This window comes from Myxine glutinosa, chromosome 3 (assembly GCF_964187855.1).
Source record: "Myxine glutinosa chromosome 3, kmMyxGlut1.1, whole genome shotgun sequence".
Taxonomy (NCBI): Eukaryota; Metazoa; Chordata; class Myxini; order Myxiniformes; family Myxinidae; genus Myxine; species Myxine glutinosa.
Window position 1 is genome coordinate 74,520,131 of NC_136263.1, and position 26,552 is coordinate 74,546,682.

General features: G+C 46.8%; 1 protein-coding gene across 1 annotated transcript in view; it reads right to left on the reverse strand.

The window, feature by feature from the left end:
- Positions 1-26,552, reverse strand: part of LOC137423434 (arf-GAP with dual PH domain-containing protein 1) — a 135,274-nt gene that overhangs the window by 34,588 nt on the left and 74,134 nt on the right. Inside the window, exon 3 of the mRNA XM_068110607.2 lies at positions 25,683-25,774. Within this exon, the coding sequence (XP_067966708.1) occupies positions 25,683-25,774 (92 nt within the window). The remainder of the gene's footprint in view (positions 1-25,682; positions 25,775-26,552) is intronic.

Below are 26,552 nucleotides of genomic sequence, written 5' to 3' on the forward strand. Positions count from 1 at the left end.
AATGTATTTGCTTGAAATGTATAATTCCAACTTATTGTGGGGTTGGCCAGGGGAGGTTTTTGGTCCAAGTCTTTCATGACAAACCAGCTGACCCAGGCCTGACTTCCGACTGAAGCTGATTTTAGCTGGAATTTGGAAAATAGCTTGCCTATTCTTCACTATAAAGACACCATGAGATCGTTAACTTAAATTAACTTGTGTTGGCAGATGGTATGCCCAGATTGATGTTCGTCTGAGGGACGGCACACTTTGCGATACAACGCCATGCCTGTGGAAGCACTGACATGATGGTTTGTCGGATTAGCAATCCAACGCCAAAGAAACAGCTCAACGGTACGTGGTCTAATCTCCGCACCATCCTGTTGGACGTCTGGATAAATGTTATTCACCCCAAAAATAAGAGCAGAATAAATTTTACAAAATTTCATGTTTACAATTTGAAAAACTGTCTGTTAAACTGTTTATAATCTGCATCCAATGGGAAGGCAAAGTATAATGTTGTGGATTTGAATTTGCGCATTGCTGAGTAAGCAAACGGCGAATGTCACCTTTGGATAGACGCTTGTGTGCATATTGCCCTTAATTAAGGGAAATATTATCTTTATTAGGAGAGATTGTTTTATGTGTTCATACAAATATGAATTTGTTTTCTTCAAGATGTCCCAGTAATGATATTGTTATGAATTTGGTAATGCAACATCTAGAGCTAGGTAGATCTGAATAGGTAGGTATTCGGCTGTCGTGACAGGGACTCTACATGTAATAAGTTATTGATGTTCAGGCGGTTGTCGGGGTAAGATGTATGAGTGTGGATCTACCTGGAGATTCGAGTGTTAAATAGTGAGGGATTAAAGGTAACGCCCCTGTGAGTCTCACCTAGTAGTCAAACCTTTGTCCATTATGGCACTGCAAACCACATAAACATTAGTTAGGTCCTTAGCGCAACATTAAATAATCCCCTTTCCCTGACAAGGACTTCGTATTAAATTGACAGGAAACCAGGTCAAAAACACCGCCATAATTGGCCGCCACCGTGTACACCTCCAAAGGCCTACAAACCTGGCCGGCACGTGTTATGCCAGGACCGCAGGGTCGCGTAACGGGGGAGATGTCAGGAGTCGCGGGAGGCTTTGATTGGCTGAGGAGTGCGCAATGTGACGTCATCGGCCACCAATATAGGCGACGGTCGGACGCCATTTCAGGAGTTGAGTTGAGTCGCAAGTCACACGAAGTTAGTTCGCCAGTACGAGTTGGAGAGGACACGCCATTTCGGGCAGACGCAGGCAGGCACCAGAGAGTTGAGCGGTGGTGGAGAGTTGGAGAGGACACGCCATTCCAGTCGCAGTTCGAGTGCAGTTCGGGTTGTAGGGAGTCGCAGGAGACACACGAGAGCACACCCAGTTGGCACTGAGCAGTTCGTTGGCACTTGGCTGCCAGCACTCCCGCGTCGTCGAGTCGAGTGGAGTTGAAAGGAGTCCTTCCTGTCCCTGGTCAAGTGGAGCCGCTGGCCTGCGTCGGACGCGTGGTGCTTGGAGCGAGGGGCCTCGTGGTGTGCGATCGGGCCGGAAGGAGCGGTGCTGGACACCAACAATACAAGACGACAAAGACAGATAAGCCCGATCTCCGCGTATATTTTGAACGACGGGACGTGTTATTTTCGTGATTAATCTCCCTCGTTTGTGTTTGCTGTCAGTCGTGTGGGGACGTCCCGATTTAGGTTTATTAGAATTATTAGATTTACCGGCGGGCTTTTTCACTGGCTTTACTTTTCCTAATAAACCCTTATATTACTTTTTGTACGTAATATCTGAACGCAGTTTTCCTGGGTGTTTGATTTTAATAGATAAGGTTGCGGAGCCTTCGCTGCGCCCCGCCATTCCGCGCGTTGGTGTTGAACTTGAGTCCGCCATTGAGTGTTCGCCTCGGGAGTTAAAGTCTCGCAAATCGGTCATCCGTAACTGTGGTGTTAATCACGGTTACGCGACAAGTGGTGTCAGGAGTGTAGGATTTGAACCCGTCGGACAAATTTTTTTGTCCGCGGCGAGACATCGACACGGTCGGACAAATTTTTTTGTCCGCGGGGCGACATCGACACGGTCGGGCGTACATTGCGCCCGACGTTCGAACGCAAAATTTGTATAGGCGAGGCGGAGAAATTTAATAATCAATTGGGCATACGGAGCGCGATATCGCGTCTTCGTCAAATTTAAATTGTGTTTTTGGTATTAAAATAAATACGCGCGCGGGAAACAACCTTCCGAAAGGCGGATGTCGGAGGTCGACGAAATGGAGGTGCGCAGTGAGGCCTCCGTCAGCGTCGGGAGTGAGCCGGAAATGGGGGATATGGAGGATAGTGTTGGAACTTTCCCCGCCGCTGGGACGGCCCCGATAGATCTCCAGACCATAGTAAATTTAATAAATGCTCAGAGGGCCGAGGATGAGCGAATCTTTGCAGTAATTCGGGGAGACATGAAGGCCCACTATGAACGACTGAATGAGCGATTGGGAAAATATATGGGAGACATGACACCACAGGGTGAGCGAAACCTGACAGAAATTCGGGGAATAAATGATAAAATTGAATCTGAAGAGGGGGCACAGGAGAAGCCAAAGGTGGCAAAAATTGAATCGGAACGGGGGGAAGCTAGATTGGGAACAGGAGAGAGTACGGCCCATGCAGATGTGCACGGGGCTCAGGGGCCGGGAATGGCAAAATTGGGAATTGCACAGGGAATGGCAATTGAAGTAAATGGGGAGACCGCAGGTCCACAGGTGGATGGGGAATGTGTACAGGTAGAGGGGGAATGCCTGCAGGTAAACGTGGAGAGTCCACAGGTGAGCGGGGAAGGAAATTTGGAATGTGAGAGTTGTAATGGGGAATGTTTCCCACATTCTGGCCTGGTTGTTTATCGGGACCGTGTGGATGTCACAACACCCCAACCGGGGGATGAATTTGGAATTGTGCAGCACCAGGGCGGTGGTGCGGAGCAAGAGGGGGTAGAGTTTTTGGGGGTCCATGCGATAGAGCCGGACCGGGTATTTATTGGGGATATTGATCAAAGCCTGGCGGGGCCAGGAATGATTTCTAATGATGAGGATGAGTTGATCCAGCGGCTGGAGACCTGTGACAGTCCCATGGAGGTAGAGCTTGTTCAGGCCCAAAGGAGTCTGGGGGAAGAGGTGAGTTGGTCCGAGGAGGTGGTTGGAATGACCGAGGGGACGCTCACTGTACACTGCTATTTGGAAACAGAGGCTCCAAAATTGGACAACCAGTTGGGGGAGTGTGTTGGCTCCGGGCTGGATTTGGATCTTGGAGGATCGGGAGATAGAGCTTCTGGAGATTTGGTCCCTGTAGGGAATTTGGATCAACTGCAGGGAGGGGCAGAACAACCGGTGGTAGAGGTTGTTCCCTGCAGCTGCGGGTTGGCAATGGGAATGAAAATTTGTAAAATAAAATGTAAAATAAAATTACAATGGGAAATTGATTTGGAGCAGCCATGGTGGGGATTGGTCCCCGGGCTGCGGGATTTGGACATGGAGAGGTCATGGGTGATGGCCTCGGGCAAAAGTTGCCCCTTTCAAAATTTGGGTATGCCGGCCAGCTGGGGGGCTGTGATGGCGAGATTTGGACGTGGGGTCCAGCCTTGGGTGTCGAGGTACGAGCTGGGTCCCACGGGGGGTCTGGTGGAGTGTGGCGTCCCTTGTCCGTCGGGGCGCCGTCCGAGCTGGTGGCTCGGGCCGGCAGGGTCACCGGACCCTGGTGGGGATTAAGACCTCCAGGGAGGTCCGAGGTGGTTTCTCAAGCCTGGGATGGCAAATATTGAGGACCACTAGGGGGAGGTGTTGTGGGTCGCGCTTTGGTGGTGGCACTGTGGACGGCCAACTTGGGACTGATGTGGTGACCACCCGGGCATGCGGCCTGGCACTCTCCTCCAGGGACTCTGGGACAACCAGCATGTGGTGACCTGGCATGGTGGTTGGTCTATGGACGCGGGTCAAACCGAATGGACAGGGATGGAGATAGCCTGCCGGACAACCATTGGGGCATCTGTGGAACGTGATGGTGTGAGCGACCTTCCACAGATGCTCCGTTGTGATTTATGGACTCTCGGGTTGGGAAGAGAGCCATGGGGATGTGAATCGGGAGATGTGTAACGAGCCGAGCATATGGGCCATGCTCGGCTGGCATGTGTATGGCAAAGCATCCTTCTTTGGTGAGGTTAGTAAAAGGTGACAAATGTTTGGCATGGGTAATCTGTGGGTTAGATGCAAATTTAAGGGTGGATTTTGAAATGCCATGGTGGACACTGTACAGTGACGCCATTATTGATCCAGGTGTGTAGACCAAAGTGTTGGAGGCTGTGATGAAATTAATAGGGTAGCAAGACACAGTTTTCAACTGGTGGCGGGGGCAACTGTGCTGATATTTGGGACGCGGGATGATGGGGATGTAGTTGTGTAGCCTGAGGGTCAACGTGGTGCTGTGCGTGTCCGAGGTGTGTGGACCATGTCTTCTGGGTGGGTCTCCTGGTGGAGCATGGCTGTTGACTGGACCTTGGTGTGGTCAAGTGTGGGTGAGCACTGGGGGGCTGCAGTTCTGTAGTCGGACTGGGGGATGATGGGGAGGTGCAGGGGACGTGGCTGTAGGGATGCCACGCACTGCGACCGTGCCCCCCAGGGCCGAGGTTGTGTGTGCGGTAGTGTGTGTTGTGGCAGCAAGTGCTCACCACATTGGCCAGCTGGGGCTGCTGCAGCTGTGTTCCTCGCAGGGGGGCCGAAGGATGGATGGTGGGTCGCACCCTTATGGACACTCATGGGCCATGTTGGCGTTTTGACTGCTCACCTTGTCCCGGTGACCCTTGCACGGTAGAGGTGCAGAGCTGTCGTGGCCACAGGTAGTTGTGTAGTGATGATCACCGTTGGATGCGGATCCACATACCTGCCAGTGTAGTGGGGACAAAAGAGAAATTTGGAAGTATTTGGTAGGCCCAATGTGAAATTTTGGGATTGTGAAGGGTGGATGACGCTCTTGGACCTGACCAACCTGCAACTACCTGCACTTGAGGTGAGTGTTTTGAGGAGTACTGTCCCAGGCTTCAGGATTTGCTTTGGGAAATTGGGGACATGTAATTTGGAGTTGGGAGGCGGGTGAGAGTGATGACATGGCCGGTGAGGGGATGGAATGGGAGCCACAGTGTCTTGTGGGTGGCGTATGTTTTTGTATTGTGGTTAGGTGTTTTGATGTGGTCGTGAGAGTGGAACCTGGAGAGTGAGTGATGATTATTGGAGATAATGAGGGGCGATAAATTGTGCTTTTTGGAAATGTGCTAATGGAAATGTGTAAGGATTCAATGATTCGAACTGTGAATGGGATTTCACATTGGCAGGCCATGGCAAGCCTTGTAACACCTTTTACACCATCTATGAATTGTACTGAATTGTGCTGAGTTGTGTGGAGAATTGAATGGCAGCGGGGGAGGAAGTGTGTTTTGGGGTCTTGTGGGTGGGGAAGGTGTGTGTGTCCGCAGGTACAGAGCAAGCTCTGAGGAGCGATGCCTGCGGGCCCCCCTCTGCGGCAATTACCCCTGGCAGCCGGTGGTAACTGGAAATTGGAGCTCGTCGGTGGAGGGTCTGGTTGGGCGCCGCGGGGTGAGGAAGTCCCCCGGTGACCCGTGTTGCTGCGCGAAAGCAGGAGGCAAAGGAGCCTGGTGTGTGTGGAGACCCTCACCGGCGAGGTAACGGCGGAAAGGGGCTGTTGGGCTGTCATGGGGCCAAGAGGTAAAGGGGGGGGGGCAATGAACTTGTAAGTCGGTTGACTTGTTTTTGGGACTGCGGGCACCACAGCCTGATGCGCCCCCACCATCTTTTTGTGCGGTACCCCCCCGCTGCCTAGTTGAGGAATGCACACACACGTGAATGACATCAATGCCATGGTCCTGCAGGGGGGTGTATTGAAGAAGAACCTTATTGATTTTTGAAATGCCTTGATGACCTATGGAATGAGAATGAGTGGTTAAGGGGTCTGTGTAGCATGAATGTGGGCGAAATCCACCGAGCCGTGTCACTCACCTGTAACATCTGGACAGGGCCGTGGAAAAATTTAGGGGGATGCATTGGGGATGGCCCCGCAGGTAAGGTTGTGTCTTGTGGCATCCACCGGGGGACGCGGTCTGTAGACCGGGGTATGTACAAAGGTTAGAGTTTTGAGTTTTGGAAAGATGGTTAAGTTTTGTGGTTAAGTTAGTGTTGTGTGTTGTTGTTTCCTCCCTCCACAGGAACAACGAAGAAGATGTACATACTTGCATGATGGTTAAGGGGTTCAGCATGTTAAGGAAGTGTAGGTAGGTAGTCCGACTCACTTCCCACAGCCCTTCCTGATTTATTTCATAGGTTAATTAAGTGTGTGACAGTAAGTGTTAAGGCTGGAATGGTAGCCCTGCGGTGAACCTTGCAGGAGCTACGGTTCCAGGGGGGGGGCTGTGTTATGAATTTGGTAATGCAACATCTAGAGCTAGGTAGATCTGAATAGGTAGGTATTCGGCTGTCGTGACAGGGACTCTACATGTAATAAGTTATTGATGTTCAGGCGGTTGTCGGGGTAAGATGTATGAGTGTGGATCTACCTGGAGATTCGAGTGTTAAATAGTGAGGGATTAAAGGTAACGCCCCTGTGAGTCTCACCTAGTAGTCAAACCTTTGTCCATTATGGCACTGCAAACCACATAAACATTAGTTAGGTCCTTAGCGCAACATTAAATAATCCCCTTTCCCTGACAAGGACTTCGTATTAAATTGACAGGAAACCAGGTCAAAAACACCGCCATAATTGGCCGCCACCGTGTACACCTCCAAAGGCCTACAAACCTGGCCGGCACGTGTTATGCCAGGACCGCAGGGTCGCGTAACGGGGGAGATGTCAGGAGTCGCGGGAGGCTTTGATTGGCTGAGGAGTGCGCAATGTGACGTCATCGGCCACCAATATAGGCGACGGTCGGACGCCATTTCAGGAGTTGAGTTGAGTCGCAAGTCACACGAAGTTAGTTCGCCAGTACGAGTTGGAGAGGACACGCCATTTCGGGCAGACGCAGGCAGGCACCAGAGAGTTGAGCGGTGGTGGAGAGTTGGAGAGGACACGCCATTCCAGTCGCAGTTCGAGTGCAGTTCGGGTTGTAGGGAGTCGCAGGAGACACACGAGAGCACACCCAGTTGGCACTGAGCAGTTCGTTGGCACTTGGCTGCCAGCACTCCCGCGTCGTCGAGTCGAGTGGAGTTGAAAGGAGTCCTTCCTGTCCCTGGTCAAGTGGAGCCGCTGGCCTGCGTCGGACGCGTGGTGCTTGGAGCGAGGGGCCTCGTGGTGTGCGATCGGGCCGGAAGGAGCGGTGCTGGACACCAACAATACAAGACGACAAAGACAGATAAGCCCGATCTCCGCGTATATTTTGAACGACGGGACGTGTTATTTTCGTGATTAATCTCCCTCGTTTGTGTTTGCTGTCAGTCGTGTGGGGACGTCCCGATTTAGGTTTATTAGAATTATTAGATTTACCGGCGGGCTTTTTCACTGGCTTTACTTTTCCTAATAAACCCTTATATTACTTTTTGTACGTAATATCTGAACGCAGTTTTCCTGGGTGTTTGATTTTAATAGATAAGGTTGCGGAGCCTTCGCTGCGCCCCGCCATTCCGCGCGTTGGTGTTGAACTTGAGTCCGCCATTGAGTGTTCGCCTCGGGAGTTAAAGTCTCGCAAATCGGTCATCCGTAACTGTGGTGTTAATCACGGTTACGCGACAATATGTTTTGAAATTTAATGCACCACACTCCCTCTCGACAACCAGTTTTCACTGTATTGGTGGTAACGGTTGATAACCTAGATCAGCGGTCGGAAACCTATGGCTCGCGAGCCATATATGGCTCTTCCGGTGACGGCATATGGCGCCCAGACAATTTTGAGTTGAAAAAAAAAAAATTAAAAAAAAAAATCAGTTTGGAACTGATTTTAAAATACTTGTGATATTTCTTAATAATACTGTGTCATTTTAAAGTAAACAGAAATTAGTTTTGAAGATAAATTTCATGGGTCACGGGTCACCAGTGGGTCGGGTCGGGAACCAATGGCTCGCGAGCATGTCCGCGTCATTGTAAAGGTGAAGAAATCAATTTTATCAGATAGCCAACTAGTTTATCCGCTTCAACCCTTGTAACGGAAAAGATGGCGAAAAGAAAAAAAGACGATGATTACCGTGCATTCCAGGCTGCGTGGACAGAGGAATTTGCATTTGGTGAGAGAGCAGGATCTGCGGTATGTCTAATATGCAATGATAAAATTGCATCGATGAAACGGTCAAATATAAAGCGGCACTTCGATACGCACCATGCTTCATTTGCATCGAAATATCCAGCGGGGGACAGCAGGAAAAGGGCATGCGAGGAGCTACAGCGGAGAGTGCAGGCGAGTCAGCAGCAACTACATGTGTGGATCAAGCAAGGTGACGGGAATTCCGCTAGCTTTGCGGGTGCTTTGGAAATAGTAAGGAATGGAAAGCCATTCACAGATGGCGAGTATGCCAAAACATTCATGCTTGATGTGGCCAATGAACTGTTTGATGACTTCCCAAATAAAGACAAGATAATCAAACGAATAAAAGACATGCCCCTGTCAGCAAGAACTGTGCACGATCGTAGCATCATGATGGCAAATCAAGTCGAGGAAACACAAATTAAGGACATAAACGCCGGGACATACTTTTCTCTCGCGTTAGATGAGTCAACAGACGTTAGCCATCTATCTCAGTGCAGTATAATTGCCAGGTATGCTGCAGGTGACACACTGCGTGAGGAAAGCTTGGCTGTTTTGCCAATGAAAGGGACAACAAGAGGAGAGGATTTATTCACGTCTTTCATGGAGTTTGCTAAAGAAAAAAAACTACCGATGGATAAACTTATTTCTGTCTGTACTGATGGTGCACCCTGTATGTTGGGGAAGAACAAAGGATTTGTAGCGCTTCTCCGTGAACATGAAAAGAGAGCCATCCTAAGTTTTCATTGCATCCTGCACCAGGAGGCGCTTTGCGCTCAGACGTGTGGCCAGGAGCTTGGTGAGGTGATGTCGCTGGTCATTCGAGTGGTCAACTTTATTGTTGCCCGAGCTTTAAATGATCGCCAGTTTAAAGCTCTGTTAGAAGAAGTTGGGAATCATTATCCCGGTCTGCTTTTACACAGCAACGTGCGTTGGTTGTCAAGGGGGAAGGTGCTCAGCCGTTTTGCAGCTTGCCTGAGTGAAATCCGGACTTTTCTTGAAATGAAAGGCGTCAAGCATCCTGAGCTAGACAACACTGACTGGCTCCTGCAGTTTCACTATCTCGTGGACATAACTGGCCATCTGAACCAGCTCAATGTGAAAATGCAAGGTATTGGAAATACAATCTCATCCCTTCAACAAGCAGTGTTTGCATTTGAAAGCAAGCTGGAAGTCTTTCTCAGGGACATTGAAACAGGTCGTCTTCTGCACTTTGAAAGACTGCAACAATTTAGAGATGCATGCTTAGCAAGTGACTCCACTCAACATCTGGATCTCCAGCAGCTAGCTGGCTTTACGTCCAATCTCCTGCAGTCATTCAAAGCACGTTTTGGAGAATTTCGTGCGCGCACTGGTCTTTTCAAGTTCATCACTCATCCACATGAGTGTGCAGTGGACAAAATCGACCTGACATGCATCCCCGGGGTCTCTATCGGAGACTTTGACCTGGAAGTTGCTGACCTGAAGGCATCAGACATGTGGATGAGTAAGTTCAAGTCACTTAATGGAGAGTTGGAAAGTCTTGCGCGACAGCGAGCAGAGCTGGCGAGGGAACACAAGTGGACAGAAATGAAAAATCTTCAACCTGAAGACCAGCTGATTCTTAAAACTTGGAACGAGCTTCCTGTGACATACCACACAATGCAGCGTGTGAGTATTGCCGTATTGACCATGTTTGGCTCTACATATGCATGTGAGCAGTCATTCTCGCATATGAGGAACATTAAGACCAACCTACGCTCACGTTTAACTGATGGAAGCCTCAACGCCTGCATGAAGCTCAACCTCACCACGTATGAACCAGACTACAAGGCCATCAGCAAAACCATGCAGCACCAGAAGTCGCATTAAAAGTAAGACATATTTAATTTATTATACGTTAAAAATACTATATGGCTCTCAATGAAATATATTTAGAAATATTTGGCTTTTATGGCTCTCCCAGTCAAAAAGGTTCCTGACCCCTGACCTAGATGGTGGAGTCAACACCTGTTGATGGGAAAAGGTTCAGGCCACTTTTGAGACAAAAGCATACGAGAGAAAAAAATTAACGAAACCCAAAGCAGCAGACATTTCCAAGAGATGAATTAACATCAGAACGCAATTTATAACAAGAAAGAGCAATCAGAGATTGAAAACCCTCGCCAGGATGTATTTTCAGTGGTTTTAAGGCTTTTGTGTTAATACCACGTGACGGATGACATCATCATTATTTTTTTTCTAAACTAATTTATTCCTAGATTATGCTCAAGAAATTTCATCTTGATCAGATGAAGTTTTGTACTTGTCGAATTATGACGTCATAATGGAGGCACCTATGACATCATCATTAACATATTTTATTCCCCATGGAGAGTTCTTTACAATGAGCCATGTCTCAATTTTTTCTATTCAGCGCTTTCGGAGATATAGACGTGCAAAACTTTTTGATTTTTCCAAGATGGCGGCCGAACCACGTGACCTATGACGTTATAATTATCGTAAAAATTCTACAGGTGGAGTTGCACATATGGTGAAAATTTCCTGTCAATCGGACAAACGGTTGCAGAGAAAATCATATTTATTCGATGCGGACAAACAAACAAACAAACAAATCAAAGACTGAGGACTTGCCGGAATGTACTTTTTTGATTTGCCAACCACTCCCCACCATCACGGTCGTCTCTCCAATGCACAATCTCACGAGATATGCGGAAAGAACGACCCAAAACCAATTATCTTCTTTTTGATTCGTATATAAACATCATTAAAAATAAATAATGACCTCTGCCAAAGTTCAAACGACGTGAGTTTAATCTCTACATGAGAGAATTCCACATAGCTATTTGGGCGGTGTATAAGCTAACAGATCGCTGTCTCCGTCGATCTTGCTAAGGCCGTAACACCTATCGGCTCAAAATCCTTTTAACTGTTGACTTGGTAGTTTTTACAATGAAGGAAACACGTATCGGGAGTACATACGACATAGCGATTGTGAATGTGACAGCTCTGAGGCATGTTTCGCTTCACATCGCAGTGACGGCGAGCACCAACATGGCGGCTGTAAGATTAAAATCTGGCTTCAAGCCCCCTCACCACCCAAAGCCTTAAACCAGACATATTAACACGCTCCTCCCTCTTCATTCCCGTTCTTCAAAGCAAAGCGGTAAAAATTGTTGTATCGCCATTATATATTACTAGCAAGGGTACCCGCCCTAAGGGCGGGGCTTCAATTTGACGTTCAATTCAAACGTTTTGGGTGACCTTGAGCTTGACCTTGGGCCGAGAGAGTTAAAAATTGGGCACAGTCTATTCCAGGGCAAGGCAAATATGTGTGTAAAGTATGGCATGCTATGTGCAACGATGTAGACGTAGTGCTGCGCACAAACAGACAGACATACAAACCAACCAACATACTTGCCGGAATCTATTCCGGCAAGTAACAAACAAACGGACAGACAAACGGACTCAAATGCAATACCCTCTCCTCAGGCGAGGGTAATAATGCGTTTCCACAACGAGTACACCATCCTTCCGAGGGATATTGAGCCAAATCTTCCCCATCACCCATCCCTTTCAGATCTCCCCCCTTGCCCCTTCCCTCCTAAACTCCCCCCACACCCCTCCCCTCTGAGACCCTCCTCCCCACCTAGACTCCCCTCTCACCCCTCCTCCTCAAAGCGTCCTCCCCGCTTCTTCCCCCTTCCAACTCTCACCTTTATCTCCCTCAACCTTCTGCCTCACTCTTCCCCCTCCTGAAACAACACCTCACTGCGCCTTACCCAATCACCATCAAACCTTTTGTCCGCCCCATTCTTCCCTTTGTCCAAGCTGTTCTGAAATCTCTGACACACCTTCAACAGCTCTCCCTACCTCTTCCTCCTCTTCCACATCATACCCTACCGCTCCCCCCCCCCCTTGTTCTGTATCCGATGCTCCCCCTTCCTCTTCTTTAACAGTATGGACCTCAAACATCCAGGGCCTTCGCTCAAACTTGACTGATCTCTCCATACAGGTTGCTTCTGACAAACCAGACGTGATCTGCTTAACAGAAACTTTCCTCCTTCATGATGTCTCTGATTCCTTGGTATCTCTCCCAGGTTACTCCCTCCTCCGGTATGATAGACCTGAGCCTCGTCCTGGAGGGGGGGTTGCTATCTTTATAAAAAACTCTCTTCCTCACTCGCCCTGCACTGCCCTCTCTCCACCTCACCCCCAGGAATACCTTTGGCTACGGCTTCCCCTTCGCTCCCACCTTTTGTTCATATGTGTGTTGTACCGTCCACCAAACAGTGATGACTCCATCTACATCTCGCTGTCTGATAACATGGACCAACTTCTATCTACCCATTCCAACTCTCTCTTCCTCATATGTGGTGATTTCAATTGTCACCATGCCAGTTGGCTGGGTGTGGGTACCTCTCTCACCAGCCATGGCTCTTCAGCAAAGGACTTCTGTGACTCACTGGGACTGACACAATCTGTCAATTTCCCGACCCAGATCTCAATCAACGGAGCATCTTCTCTTCTGGATTTGGTTATGACTAACTTCCCTGTAAATGTCTGCTGCTCTTCCTCTGCTCCAATCGGCTCATCTGATCATGTGCTTGTTAAAGTGGACATCTCTCTGACCATTCTCAGAGAGCCTCCTCAGCGTCGACGAGTCTGGCATTTCACTCAGGCCAACTGGCACGGTCTTCAAGCAGCCATCAATCATCTGGACTGGTCTCCCATCTCTACCGCCTCTGACATCAACTCATACTGGGAATTCTTCCAAAGTAAACTGCTCTCTCTCATGCACAGATTTATCCCATCTCGTCTTCAGTTTTCATACCCTTCCTCCCGTCCATGGTACACGGAATCTTGTGGTGAGGCTATTGCCCAGAAACAACTTGCTTTCGTCTCCTGGAAAGCAAATCCAACGGAAGGAAATCTCATTTCCTTTCAGAAAGCCCGAAACAAGTGTGTGTCCACCCTCAGGAGAGCCAGGAAACAATATCTGTCCGTTCTCAGGACAGAACTCTCTTATCTGTCCCCCTCTTCCAAATCCTGGTGGCATCTGGTCAAATATGTTTCTGGTGTTTGTTCCCCCTCCATCCCCTCCCTCACCTCAAACGGCCACACAGCTGACTCCGCGCGTGAAAAAGCTGAATGCCTCAACTCTGTGTTTGCCTCTAAATCTTGTGTCCCAAACCCATCCCTCTTTGTACCCACCATACCCAGTTGTACCCAGCTGCTCCTGGACTCTGTGTCCTTTCCTCCTGACAAGGTGGAAAAGTTTCTGTCAACCCTCGACTCTGATTCTGCAACTGGACCTGATGGCATCAGCCCACGGGTCCTAAAATCTTGTTCTTCCGCTCTTTCACTCCCTCTCTCTGTTCTCTTCACACTCTCTTTTGCTCAAGGTCATCTGCCATCTTCTTGGAAATCTGCCAACATCACCGCTTTGCACAAAAAAGGTGCAAAAACAGATCCTAGCAACTACAGACCAATCAGCCTTCTCTCAATTATCAGTAAAGTCATGGAATCCATCATTGCTTCAGATATGAAATCTTTCCTCTTCTCAAATGGCTTGATCTCTGATCAGTTTGGTTTCAGACCTGGTCACTCTACTCTGGACATGCTGCTTCTGCTTTCTCAGCAATGGATGGAGGTTCTCAATGCCAAACAGGAAATTAGAGCTGTCTCCCTTGACATATCACGTGCCTTCGATATGGTCTGGCACCCCGCTCTGCTCACCAAACTCTCCTCTGTTGGTATCCATGGAAATCTCCACGCATGGCTGGCGGACTTCCTCTCTAGTCGTAGTCAACGTGTGGCCCTGAATGGGTTTCTCTCATCTCCTCTTCCTGTTCAGGCTGGAGTTCCCCAAGGCAGTGTTCTGGACCATGTGCTTTTTCTGGTCTTCATCAATGATCTCTCTGACTCCCTTGAAAATCCTCTCTATCTCTTTGCTGATGACTCTACTCTCTGTCGCTCCATTCTTCATCCCTCAGATCGGCAGTCTGCAGCCTCCTCACTCTCTGCAGACCTGGACAAAATCACAGACTCGGCAAACAAGTGGAACATCTCTGTCAAACCTGACAAATCTCACACTCTTACAATGTCTCTCCGAAAAGACCGACTGGACAACCCTCCCATCTACTTTCTGAATAATCCTCTCCAAGAAGTTCTGTCACTCAAGCTTTTGGGTCTCACTATCTGCCATGATCTTTCCTGGGAAAACCACATTTCAAATCTGGCCTCCAAAGCCAGTCGCCGACTGGGCATCCTCCGTCGTGCGAAGTCCTTCCTTGGCACACCTGAGCTCCTCACCACGTACAAGGCTTTCATCTGCAGCTCAATGGAATACTGCTCTCCCCTCTGGGCTGGTGCTCCTGCTTCACACCTAGCTCGTCTTCACGCTGTTGAAAGTAAAGCATTCAGAATCATTGGAATCTCCTGCGATGAAGCTAACTCCAAGGGCCTCTCACTCACTCACCGCAGGCAGGTTGGTGGTCTTTCCGTCTTCTACCGACTCCTCTCTGGCCTTGCCCCCCCAGCTCTCTCTGGGCTCTGTCTTGCAAATATTCCTACAGGTCGCACAAGATCTGCCTGCAACCCTCTTATGGTTAAACTGCCAAAATCAAGACTCTCTGCTCACCTTCACTCCTTCATTCCTCTTTTCTCCCGCCTCTGGAACAAACTCCCTCACTCTCTTCAATCCCACTCCACCCTCCAGGTCTTTAAAACAGCTGTTCACCACCATCTCTTATCTTCCCCCATCCAAAACCTTGATCTTTTCTATCCCCGATAATTTCACCCCAATTCCACTTTTTGAAATACCAACTTCTGTCCTGGAAGTCCTTGGTGTCCTTGTGTTTTATACTTCTCCCACCCCTTCCCGCGCCTCCTCCCCCCAAGCCCTCTCCCTCCCACAAATCTCCCTGCTCTTAAATGTTGTGTGCTGTCAGGTGTTTGTGTGCTTCCCATTCTCTTGTCTTCCGCTCCCTCTTTTTATATATTTTGTTTGTCTGGTTGATTTGTTTGTGAAGTAAATGTCAGCTCTTTCACGAGCCTCGATTCAGTATACAAAAAAGAAAGAAAAAAGAAGAAGATATATCTGCAGGAATTGCCAGTGGATGCAAAATAACCCATGGTGGCTTTCACTAAGAGTAGGCCATTGAGGGATGGTACCCTGGCCAAATTCCAAATTATTTTTCTAACCTATACTACTGTACCCTGCGAAATAATCGTTACCTATCTATACAGAGTGTGCCCCGATGCTTTGTCTTATACCTACAAGGGAAACCGTTTGGCAGAACCAATACTTTGGAAACCGAGTATGGTCATGGATAATAATGAGACACGGCTGCAACAAGTCTACAGTGGGACATTCTGTTCCAGCTTCCTCTGGAACAAAACTAATATGGTCAGTGCTTTGGATTAATGAGGCTAAAGGTGACAAATGTGTAGGAGTGCCGGTCAAAAGAGGAAATCACATTCCAGTGAACCACAAACAAATGCCTTGCAAACAGCAACAATATGAGGAGGACAAAAAAAAGGAATTTAATCTCATTTAGAACAGCAAAGCATCACCTTGCTCACGCTTTGACTCTCATGACTCATAATTGATACGTACTTCCTATTTCAGTGAGGCATTGCCCCTCTCACCTCTGCACTCACCACCCAACATCCCTCACAAATACACTCTAACAAACGTTGTGGCTTTTCATTTTGAATAACGTGAGAAGGATGGACAAGAAGAACATGAAAATTTTCAACACTAAAAATTACAATCACGGCCAACAAATTGTAGCTCCACTAGTAAAGGCTCCACTAGTAAAGGCTCCACTCGTAAAGGCTCCACTCGTAAAGGCTCCACTCGTAAAGGCTCCACTAGTAAAGGCTCCACTAGTAAAGGCTCCACTCGTAAAGGCTCCACTCGTAAAGGCTCCACTAGTAAAGGCTCCACTAGTAAAGGCTCCACTCGTAAAGGCTCCACTCGTAAAGGCTCCACTAGTAAAGGCTCCACTCGTAAAGGCTCCACTAGTAAAGGCTCCACTAGTAAAGGCTCCACTCGTAAAGGCTCCACTAGTAAAGGCTCCACTAGTAAAGGCTCCACTAGTAAAGGCTCCAATCGTAAAGGCTCCACTAGTAAAGGCTCCACTAGTAAAGGCTCCACTCGTAAAGGCTCCACTCGTAAAGGCTCCACTAGTAAAGGCTCCACTAGTAAAGGCTCCACTCGTAAAGGCTCCACTCGTAAAGGCTCCACTAGTAAAGGCTCCACTAGTAAAGGCTCCACTCGTAAAGGCTCCACTCGTAAAGGCTCCACTCGTAAAGGCTCAACTAGTAAAGGCTCCACTAGTAAATTTGCATAAGTGCAAATCAATTGATACTCATTAACTCTCAAATTGGTACGAATGCGCAGGTGCTTATTTGTTGATACTCATGAACAGATTCGTCCGAATCCATCCACAACTTTTTGAGATTTCCTGCTCTGTGTCGTTTTTGTCCCTATCCCTCAATGGTTAAGAATCACTTTAAAAATTCTAGTAGCCGGATCAGAATCCGGATCTTCACCAAAATCTAATAATTTCGTCCTTGTCACATACGCTACGTCTTTGTCAAATTTCGTCGGAATCAGTCCACAACTTTTTGATATATCTTGTTCACAGACAAACAGACAGACAGACAGGGGTGTAAACATAACCTCCATCCACCTTTGGTGGCGGAGGTAATAAAAAAAATCTTGGAACGATTTAAACAGTGGTCTGTTGCCTTATACAATGCCCATGTTCAATTTTTGGTCCGATTGAAAAATTTATAATTTACCTGTAGGTTTGGATTAATTTGAAGCAATTTTTGCTGAATTGTTTTTTCACTCCAAGGAACGTTTCTGTGTTTCAGGGTGGGACAGATAGATAGACAGACAGACAGACAGCATTCGCCCATAATATATATTTATATATAAATATATAATATCTAATCTATAATGCTATATATAAATCTAATACATAAATCTCATTCTAACCACTCACTGACTGACTGGCATTAATGTTCATTCCCTTCCGGGTGACATAGAAAGCTGATATACCACGTGCCGATGGACATCCGACACACCGGGAAAATCAAAGAAACGTCAGAAAGCGTCCGTAAATGAAAATATTCGAAAATAAGTGCAGCCTTGTTGTGCTCACTGGAGGTGAGCGACCCTCAATCGTTATCTAGCATTTGAAAATTGGAATTTATCTAACTGTAAACTGTGAAATAAAAACCTCAATCAGGAGGTCGTTGATGCTTGCTTATAATCATAAAGCTTCTATTTATTATGTGCTGATGTATGAAACGTGGTTCATTATTGCTTTCACAATGTGTAAGCATTCCCCACTAGTATATATATATATATATATATACACAGTCACGTGAAAATGTAAGTGCACCCCATGTAAAGTTTTGACTTTTTCAACATATTTCAACATACAGCTATTTGATCTTCATTTCAACAGAATCTATAGATAAAGGTGATATAATGGAACAAAAAACAATGACAAATTGACTTTGCAATAACTTATTCAACAAAAAATTAACAGAGATGCCATTTCCTTCTGTGGAAAAAGTAAGTACGCCCTTGGCTCTAATAGGTGGTATTGCCCCCTTTGGCAGAAACAACCTCAAGGAGGCGTTTCTTATAACTGTCTACCAGTCTCTGACATCGACTGGGAGAAATTTTTGCCCACTCCATGCAGAATTCTTTCAGCTGTGCGATATTTGAGGGGTTTCATGCATGCACAGCTCGTTTCAAATCCCCCCACAACATCTCGAAGGGATTTAGATCCGGACTTTGACTTGGCCATTCCAGAACCCTCCATTTCTTTCTTTTCAGCCATTCCTTGGTGGATTTACTGGTATGTTTAGGGTCATTGTCATGTTGCAAGGTCCACCTTCGGTTGAGCTTCAACTTTCCGACAGATGGCCTCACATTATCCTCAAGCACCCTCTGGTACAATGAAGAATTCATTGTGGATTCTATGATGGTGAGCTGCCCAGGCCCTGATGCAGCAAAGCTGCCCCAAACCATAATATTTCCCCCACCATGCTTTACAGTTGGTATCAGGTTCTTGTGGTCAAAAGCTGTCTTTGGTTTTCGCCAAACATGTCTTCTGGTACTGTGGCCAAATAGCTCTACCTTTGACTCATCTGTCCAGAGCACATTGTTCCAGAAGTGCTGGACTTTGCCTAGGTGTTCATTGGCAAACTTTAGTCTTGCCCTGATGTTCTTTCTGGACAGCAAAGGTATCCTCCTGGCACACCTCCCATGTAGATCAAATTTGTGCAGCCTCTTTCTAATGGTAGACTCGGGCACTTTGACATCAACAGTGGCAAGAGCTACCTGTAGGTCCCGTGATGATATTCTGGGGTTCTTAGAGACTTCTTTCAGCATCTTGCGGTCTGCTCTCGGGGTGAACTTGCTGGGGCGGCCTGGCCTGAACAAGTTGGCAGTTGTTTGGAATCTTCTCCACTTGAAGATGATGTTCCAAACAGTCGAATGATTGATTTCAAATTGTTTGGAGATCTTTTTAATTCCCTTCCCAGACTCGTAGGCATCTATAATCTTCTTTCTGAAGCCCTCAGAGAGCTCTTTTGATCTCGGCATGGTGAGGCCGCACACTTCAACAACAAAGAGCAAACCAAACTAAATGTCTGAGGTTTAAATAAGACAGGTTCCTCCAAGATCCTCTCTAACGATGTTCTAATCATTTGCACCTGAGCTGGTGCACCTGATTCTAATTTTAGGTATTTGAAGTAGTGATAAATGTAGGGGTGTACTTACTTTTTCCACATGCGAAATTTGCATTTATGTTTATTTAAACTATACAATGGACTACAAAATGTAAATGTTTCATGATATTTGTTATATTATAGCACCTTTATCTATCAATATTGTTGAAATGAAGATCAAATAGCTGCATGTTGAAATATGTTGAAAAAGTCAAAACTTTACATGGGGTGTACTTACTTTTTCACGTGACTGAATATATATATACACATATAATTATATACACATATATATCCACATATATATATATATATATATACATATATATTATATATACATATATATATACACATATATATACATATATATACACATATATATACATATATATATATGCATATATTATATATACATATATATACATATATATACATATATATATATACATATATATATACATATATATACATACACCATGCCTGGTGTTGGCTTCGCGGTTAGGGTGCCGGCTTGGGATCCTCGGATCCTGGGTTCTGAATCCCGATCGATTGCTGAATTAACACCAGGGGGGTTGACTCAGCCTGTCATTCTTCCGAGGTCGGCAAAATTGAGTATCAGCTTGCTGGGATGAATGATCCCGGTGTGTATCCCGGCCTAGAATAGGTACACCTTATCCCTGCGCATTGTAAGAGACAACTAAGGGTTGGCGTCAGGAAGGGCATCCGGCCATAAAAACATTGCCTCAAACAGGGAACCATGATTGTCATAGGGCCCGCAAGGCTAACCCCCGTTCTAGCCGGGAAAATGGCCTTAAAAACGATCATTCATTCATTCATTCATATACATATATATATATTTATATATATATATATATATATATATATATAAAAATAAATAAATATATATATATATATATATATATAATAATAATAATAATTCATTTATTTTGTATAGCGCTTTTCCAGAAGCCCAAAGGCGCTTTGACAGAGTGGAAAACATAATGCATAACAATACATGAAAACAACAATTGCAAAAAGACAAGAATCAAGAAAACAAACAGCAGCGATATACGGCATATATATAAGACAAGAATCAAAAAGACAAGACAAGAATCAATAGGGAAATATTTAAAGCAAAAGGAGGGAGAAGGAGAAGAGATAGTCAGGGGTTAAATGCTGTGGGTTGAATGTTGAATGCAGCGTTGAACAGGTGGGTCTTTAGTGATGTTTTGAATGTGGTGAGTGAGGAGGAGTCTCTGATGGTGTGAGGTAGTGAGTTCCAGAGGGTGGGAGCAGCGATGGAGAAGGCCCTGTCCCCCCAGGATCTGAATTTGGTCCGGATGGAGGGGGTCAGGAGGTTGGTACCAGCAGAGCGGAGGTTGCGGGTGGGAGTGTGTCTGGAGAGGAGGTCAGCCAGGTAGGATGGGGCCAGGTTATGGAGGGCTTTGTATGTCAAGAGGAGGATTTTGTACTGGATTCTCTGGGGGATGGGGAGCCAGTGAAGCTTGTAAAGGACGGGGGTGATGTGGTCACGGGTCCGGGAATGAGTGAGTAGACGGGCAGCGGAGTTCTGAATGTATTGGAGTTTATTGGTGATTTTTGAGGGTGAACCATAGAGGAGGCTATTGCAGTAGTCCAGACGGGAGGTGATGAAGGCGTGGATGAGGGTTTCTGCAGCCGTGGAGGAGAGGGATGAGCGGAGACGGGCAATGTTTTTCAGGTGAAAGAAGGCTGACTTTGTGATCTGTTTAGTGTATTTGTCGAAGGAAAGGGTTTGGTCAAAGATGACGCCAAGATTCCGGATGTGAGGGGAGGTGGATACTGGGATACCGTCGATGTTGAGGGCAAAGTTATGGGTGGATTTTGTGAGCGTTTTTGGGCCAATGATGATTATTTCAGATTTATCACAGTTAAGCTTGAGGAAGTTGATTTGAAGCCAGGATTTTATTTCAGTGATGCAGTTTGTCAGGATAGAGTGGGTGTCGGTGGAGACGGACTTGGTGGAGATGAAAAGCTGGATGTCATCGGCGAAGCAGTGGAATTGGAGACCATGACGGCGGATTAAGTGACCGAGCGGGGACAGGTAAAGGATGAAGAGGAGGGGGCCAAGAACTGAACCTTGGGGGACACCTTGGGGGAGGGGAGCAGTGGGGGATTTGCAGTTATTGATGGAGATGAACTGGCATCTGTCAGAGAGGTATGATTTAATCCAAGAGAGGGCAGTGCCGGTGACGTTAAAGGTGGATTCAAGTCGGGTGAGGAGGATAGTGTGATCGATGGTGTCAAAGGCAGCGCTGAGGTCGAGGAGGACGAGAATGTTGAGGTTGCCAGCGTCAGAGGAGAGGAGAAGGTCGTTGGTGATTTTGAGGAGAGCAGTTTCAGTACTGTGGTTGGAGCGGAATCCGGATTGGAATGTTTCATACAAGTTATTGGCAGAGAGATGATGTTTGAGTTGAGTGGCTACAGCGCGTTCCAAAACTTTTGACAGAAAGGGTAGGTTGGAGATGGGTCTGAAGTTGTTTAGGGTGTCAGGGTTTAGGCCAGGTTTTTTTAGAATGGGGGTAACAGCAGCAATTTTGAGGGAAGGTGGGACGATGCCTGTAGACAAGGAGGAGTTTATTGTTGCAATGATAAGTGGAGAGAGAGCAGGGAGGGAGGCTTTGACAAAGCTGGAGGGGATGGGGTCAAGAGTGCAGGTGGCAGTTTTCATTCCTATGAGGAGTTCAGAGAGGTCAGTAGGAGAGATTGGGGAGAACCGAGACAGGGGATGGCAGGACAAGGGGGGGCAGGTGGTTGGAGGGGGAGCGGGTGCGGCGGTGGTCAAGCTGTTGTAGATGTTGTCAATTTTGCGTTGGAAGAAAGAGAGGAAGGAGATGCAGTTGTCTACTGTGAATGACTGGGTGGTGGTGTTCAGGGGGCGGAGGAGTTTGTTTATTGTCGAGAAGAGTGCTTTTGGGTTTCCGGAGCCAGAGTGGATAATTTGAGAGTAGTAGGCAGAGCGGGCGCGGGAGAGGGCATCTTTGTAGTGTTGTATGTGGTCCTTGTAGGCTTGGGAGTGAACTGTGAGACCCGTTTTATTGCGGAGTCTTTCAAGTTGGCGAGCACGAGTTTTCATCAGGTGGAGTTCAGGGGTAAACCAGGGAGCAGAATGGGTGAAAGAAACTGTTTTGGTTTTTACAGGCGCAAGCTGGTCAAGGCAGGAGGAGAGAGTGTGGTTGTAGTAGTCAGTGAGGTCGGAAGGGGTGTGGAGGTCAATGAAGGGAGAAGTGGACATTTTTTCAGAGAGGGTGGATGAGAATGAGGTAGGTGAAAGAGCGTTTAGCTTACGGAAGTTGATTGTGCGATAATGCCTTGGTGTTGGGGCGGGGATGTTGATGGTCAGAGTGATGGCTAAGTGGTCAGAGAGGGTGAGGTCGGAGCCATAGAGATGGTGCAAATTTAATCCAGTGGAGCAGACAAGGTCCAAAATGTGACCACGGATATGGGTAGGAAAGTCGACATGTTGAGTGAGGTTAAAGCAGGTGAGTAAATCAGTGAAGTCAGTGGTTATTGTGGAGTCAGTGGAGTCCATGTGGATATTGAAATCACCAAGGAGGAGGATTGAGGGGGAGAGGGAACATAGCTGGGTCAGAAAGTAGGAGAAGTCAGACAGGAATGATGGGTGTGGTTTGGGAGGGCGGTAGACGACAGCCATGACTGACTGCGTGTGACCAGAGAGTTTTAAAGCCAGGTGTTCAAATGATGGAGCAGATGAGATGGAGATGAGGTTGGTCTTGATGTCTTGACGGTGGATAACGGCAATTCCACCACCTCGGCCCTCCGAGCGTGGTTTATTGACGTAGGAATATCCATTGGGTGTGGTGAGGTTGAGTGTGTAGTAGTCCAGAGGTTGTTGCCAGGTTTCGGTGAGACAGAGAAAGTCCAGTTTGTTATCCAGGATGTATTCGTTCAGGATGAGGCATTTATTGTTGAGGGACCGGGTGTTGAACAGGGTGAGCTTGATGTTGTTTTGAACAGCAGGGATGAATTCAGGTGATTTAGCCAGGGTTCGTAGGCAAGAGGTGCGATCGTGTGGGTTGCTGTGACCAGGTGCGCTGGGACGAAGAGTGAGAGTGCGCTGAGCCGACCAGAGGACGGGGATGGAGTGACCTGATTGCAAATAAACAAACTTGCGACCGGAGCCACGGTGAATGTACCTGGGTCGTCGGAGGAGTCCATTTGATTTGATGGCAGAGATGCATGATGGGGTGGAGCGGGTATTGAGCAGAAGAAGCCTTGCGGCGGAGTACTTCAGAGCCATGCCAGGCAGGAGCGAAGGGACGAGTACGAGGCCAAGGTCGAGGAGGCAAAGCGGCAAACGCAGCGGCAAACGCAGCGGCAAACGCAGCGGCAAACGACTGCAGCCGCTAATCAAGACCACAGCGGCAAACAAGGCCACAAGGCCACCAAGACCACAAGGCCACCGGCAAACAAGGCCACGGCCACAAACAACGGGAGCGGGCCTTTCGATTCCGTATTCCGTACCATCAAAAGCAGATTCCGTTATCCAGCCGGAGAACACGCGGCACGTGCGGGTGTGAAAAGGCAGGACAGGTGTGAGATGTCAGGTCAGAAAAGTAGAAGCAGACCCTGTACATCCATCCAGTCGGAGAAGCGGCGAATATGCAACGCCAGCGTACTCTCGCAACCCGGAATCTCGCAACCGAACCCGTCCTCTCGCAACCGAAAAATCCTTCCACGCAGCCACGGTGATATATATATACATGCTTTGTGAGTGCAAAATGTGATGCCACACAACTCTCAAACATGCATAGGAAACTATAGATTCAGATTTGTACTGTAGGAACAAACACAAATGTCGGTGGCTTATCACAACAAACGAGAAATCTTTTTTTTTTTTTTTTTTCCAAAAACTGCCATGAAAGGCAACTGACCACATTCCATATACCAGGATCAATCGATCCATTGGCTCGAGTTCATTAATACTCGCTCAAGCCAGGAACCTCAAGGAGGTTTCCCTTTGTCGGCACAAGATAAAAGCAGAAGATTATATCACCTATTGGATGCCATTTATATTGGATGCAAAACAAGGCAAATAAAAGATGATGAAATAAAGGAAAATAAAAAGGTAAGTTGGCTTCCTGCAACATCAGTATCCACAGGGAAGGGTGGCCTCGAGGTATGCCATATGCATACACACCTCGAAGCCGTCTAGCCTCGATTCGAATCGGCTATAAACTGTAATTCTGGTGTTTCACAGGCAGGATGATTCATCAATGTGTGTGCCGTCTCTCGGATGGACGCTAAACTGGGTATCTAATTATACCGGCATTAGTCGGTGGATGTTAAAGATTCAACGATGTCCTTCGGGAAGAGTAGGTGAGCTATTGCCGGCACCATAAACACATTCCAAATTCCTGCCCTAACCTACAGGGGGCACTGCATCAGCGGCACAGCTGAACCCTCAGCAAATGATGCCATCCCACAGCCTGGTGCAGCATGGAAGAAGAAGAAGAACAGGTATCAATTTGTATTGGTACTGAATTATCAATTCCAAGATGAATGAAGAAACTCAAGATGAATTCTCAATTTCCATGCACAGAACTTCACACAACAGTATTATTGTCTGTTCATGAAAAAAATCAACAAAAAGACGGTGATAATAAATGGTGAAAATTAAAATCTTGGCGAACCGAGGGATGATTTCAGGTAAATTCTGTTTTTTATTTAAATAATGGAGTTAGTGGTCATCTAAATTTAGGGTGACGTTTTTTATTAATATTAGAGAACCCTAAATAATTCCCATGCACTAAAAACTTTTTAACTTCCACGCAGCCTGTTTCTCTGAACTGCTTCACCAGTTTCCATATCACGAATTCTGTAGGATTTGTACGACCAACAAAGCGACTTTTACATGCAATTTGACATTCCCCTAAAGGATGCGTTATTATTGATGTGACGTTTGATGAGAAGCACGCGTTCTTCCACGGTGAGCGCCATGGCGCAACGTCGCTGCCGGGTCACGTGATACATCACGTGATAAACGTGATGTATCACGTGACACCTGATAACTCTCAGGACCATGTTACGTCTTTCTGTAACATTAGGCTGTGGTGCTGCGCACACACTACTCGATTGCCAGAGAGGTAGGCCACAACGCGTTAGTACAACAAAGAGTGTTTATTCAAAGCTCGCACTTCAGCACTGGGTGGGCTCGAGCTTAGAGCCCGCATATGTCCCGAGGCCACGCCTAGTCCCAGGGCGTGGCCGATCGGTCGAAAGGCGGGGCATGCGCTTTCGCTCCCCTCCTGGACGCTCGCGCCACCCACTGGTGCGCGGAATTATTGCCCCTTGTGCCCGCCACAAGGCTACATTTACGCAAAATATTATGTTCCTAACAGATATAGTTTCACTGTATGGGAATTATTTAGGGTTCTCAAATGAAAGAAATCACCCTGTATTAGTGGGTGCAGAAGGGAGGTTGGAAACTTTGATAAAAAGAGAGCGGGGGAAGAGATTACACTGAAGGGAAAATAAGATGGAAAGGAAGGGAGAGTACTTGGAAATATTCAACAATTCCTGGTTTTCATGGGTTTTTAAGGTCAGATATATCCTCGTATTCCTGATGCAATCAAACCTTAGCCTTACGTGCAGTCATCCATTGTTGGTCGGTAATAGAAGGGAGGAACAAACTTTTCGTACTTGTCTTTCGCAGCCTTATTTCCCATGCGCTCCATAACCTGCCGAGCCAAAACATTGCCAGGTCAACGTAATGTTTAACTGTGCGAAAGTCTCAGATATCTCGATTCATATGACAAGGACAAACATCATTAAAACGTTTTTGTTGTTGGTGCAAAATCACAATGTGAGAATAACAGTCACTCATCCCATGGTGATCCCTCTGACTCCAATAAAACAAATGACTTAATAATTAATCCGTTATTTGTGCTCAAAACGAGATTAAATAAATATACAAATGTCCTCAAAGCACCTTAAAAGTGAAATTCGGAAATGTTACCCATGGGGTCACTTTTAATTAAAAACTGCTGTTATGGTACAGTGTCCACAGGGAGCCTTGCATTCAGTTGTGGACCTGAAAGATCCCATTAAATAAAAGTACCATAAGATAAGAAAATGCAGTGTTTATCCGAATTTCCAAATATGATAACTTGGTGATGGTAACAATCTTGCTAGAATTCACCAAATGTCTGTCCGTCTGTTCCCGGGTACCGCAAAAACGGCAGAACCGATCGCAACAAAATTTTAGGTGGGTGGGTAATCCTGGGACCCCCTGTAGTAAAATAGGCTATATTGTTTTTCCATTTTTTAAATCCCAATTTCCAATTTTCCAATTTTCCAGTTTTTCCAAACACGATGGAATAATATTTACCGATATAAACAGTGATGTGGCTTTTATTGAAATTCCACAAATACTGTTTAGATTTTGATGATTTGCGTGTGATATGATTTAACGGATGTTTACATAAATCGTTTAAAATTAAAAAAAGCCTTCAATTT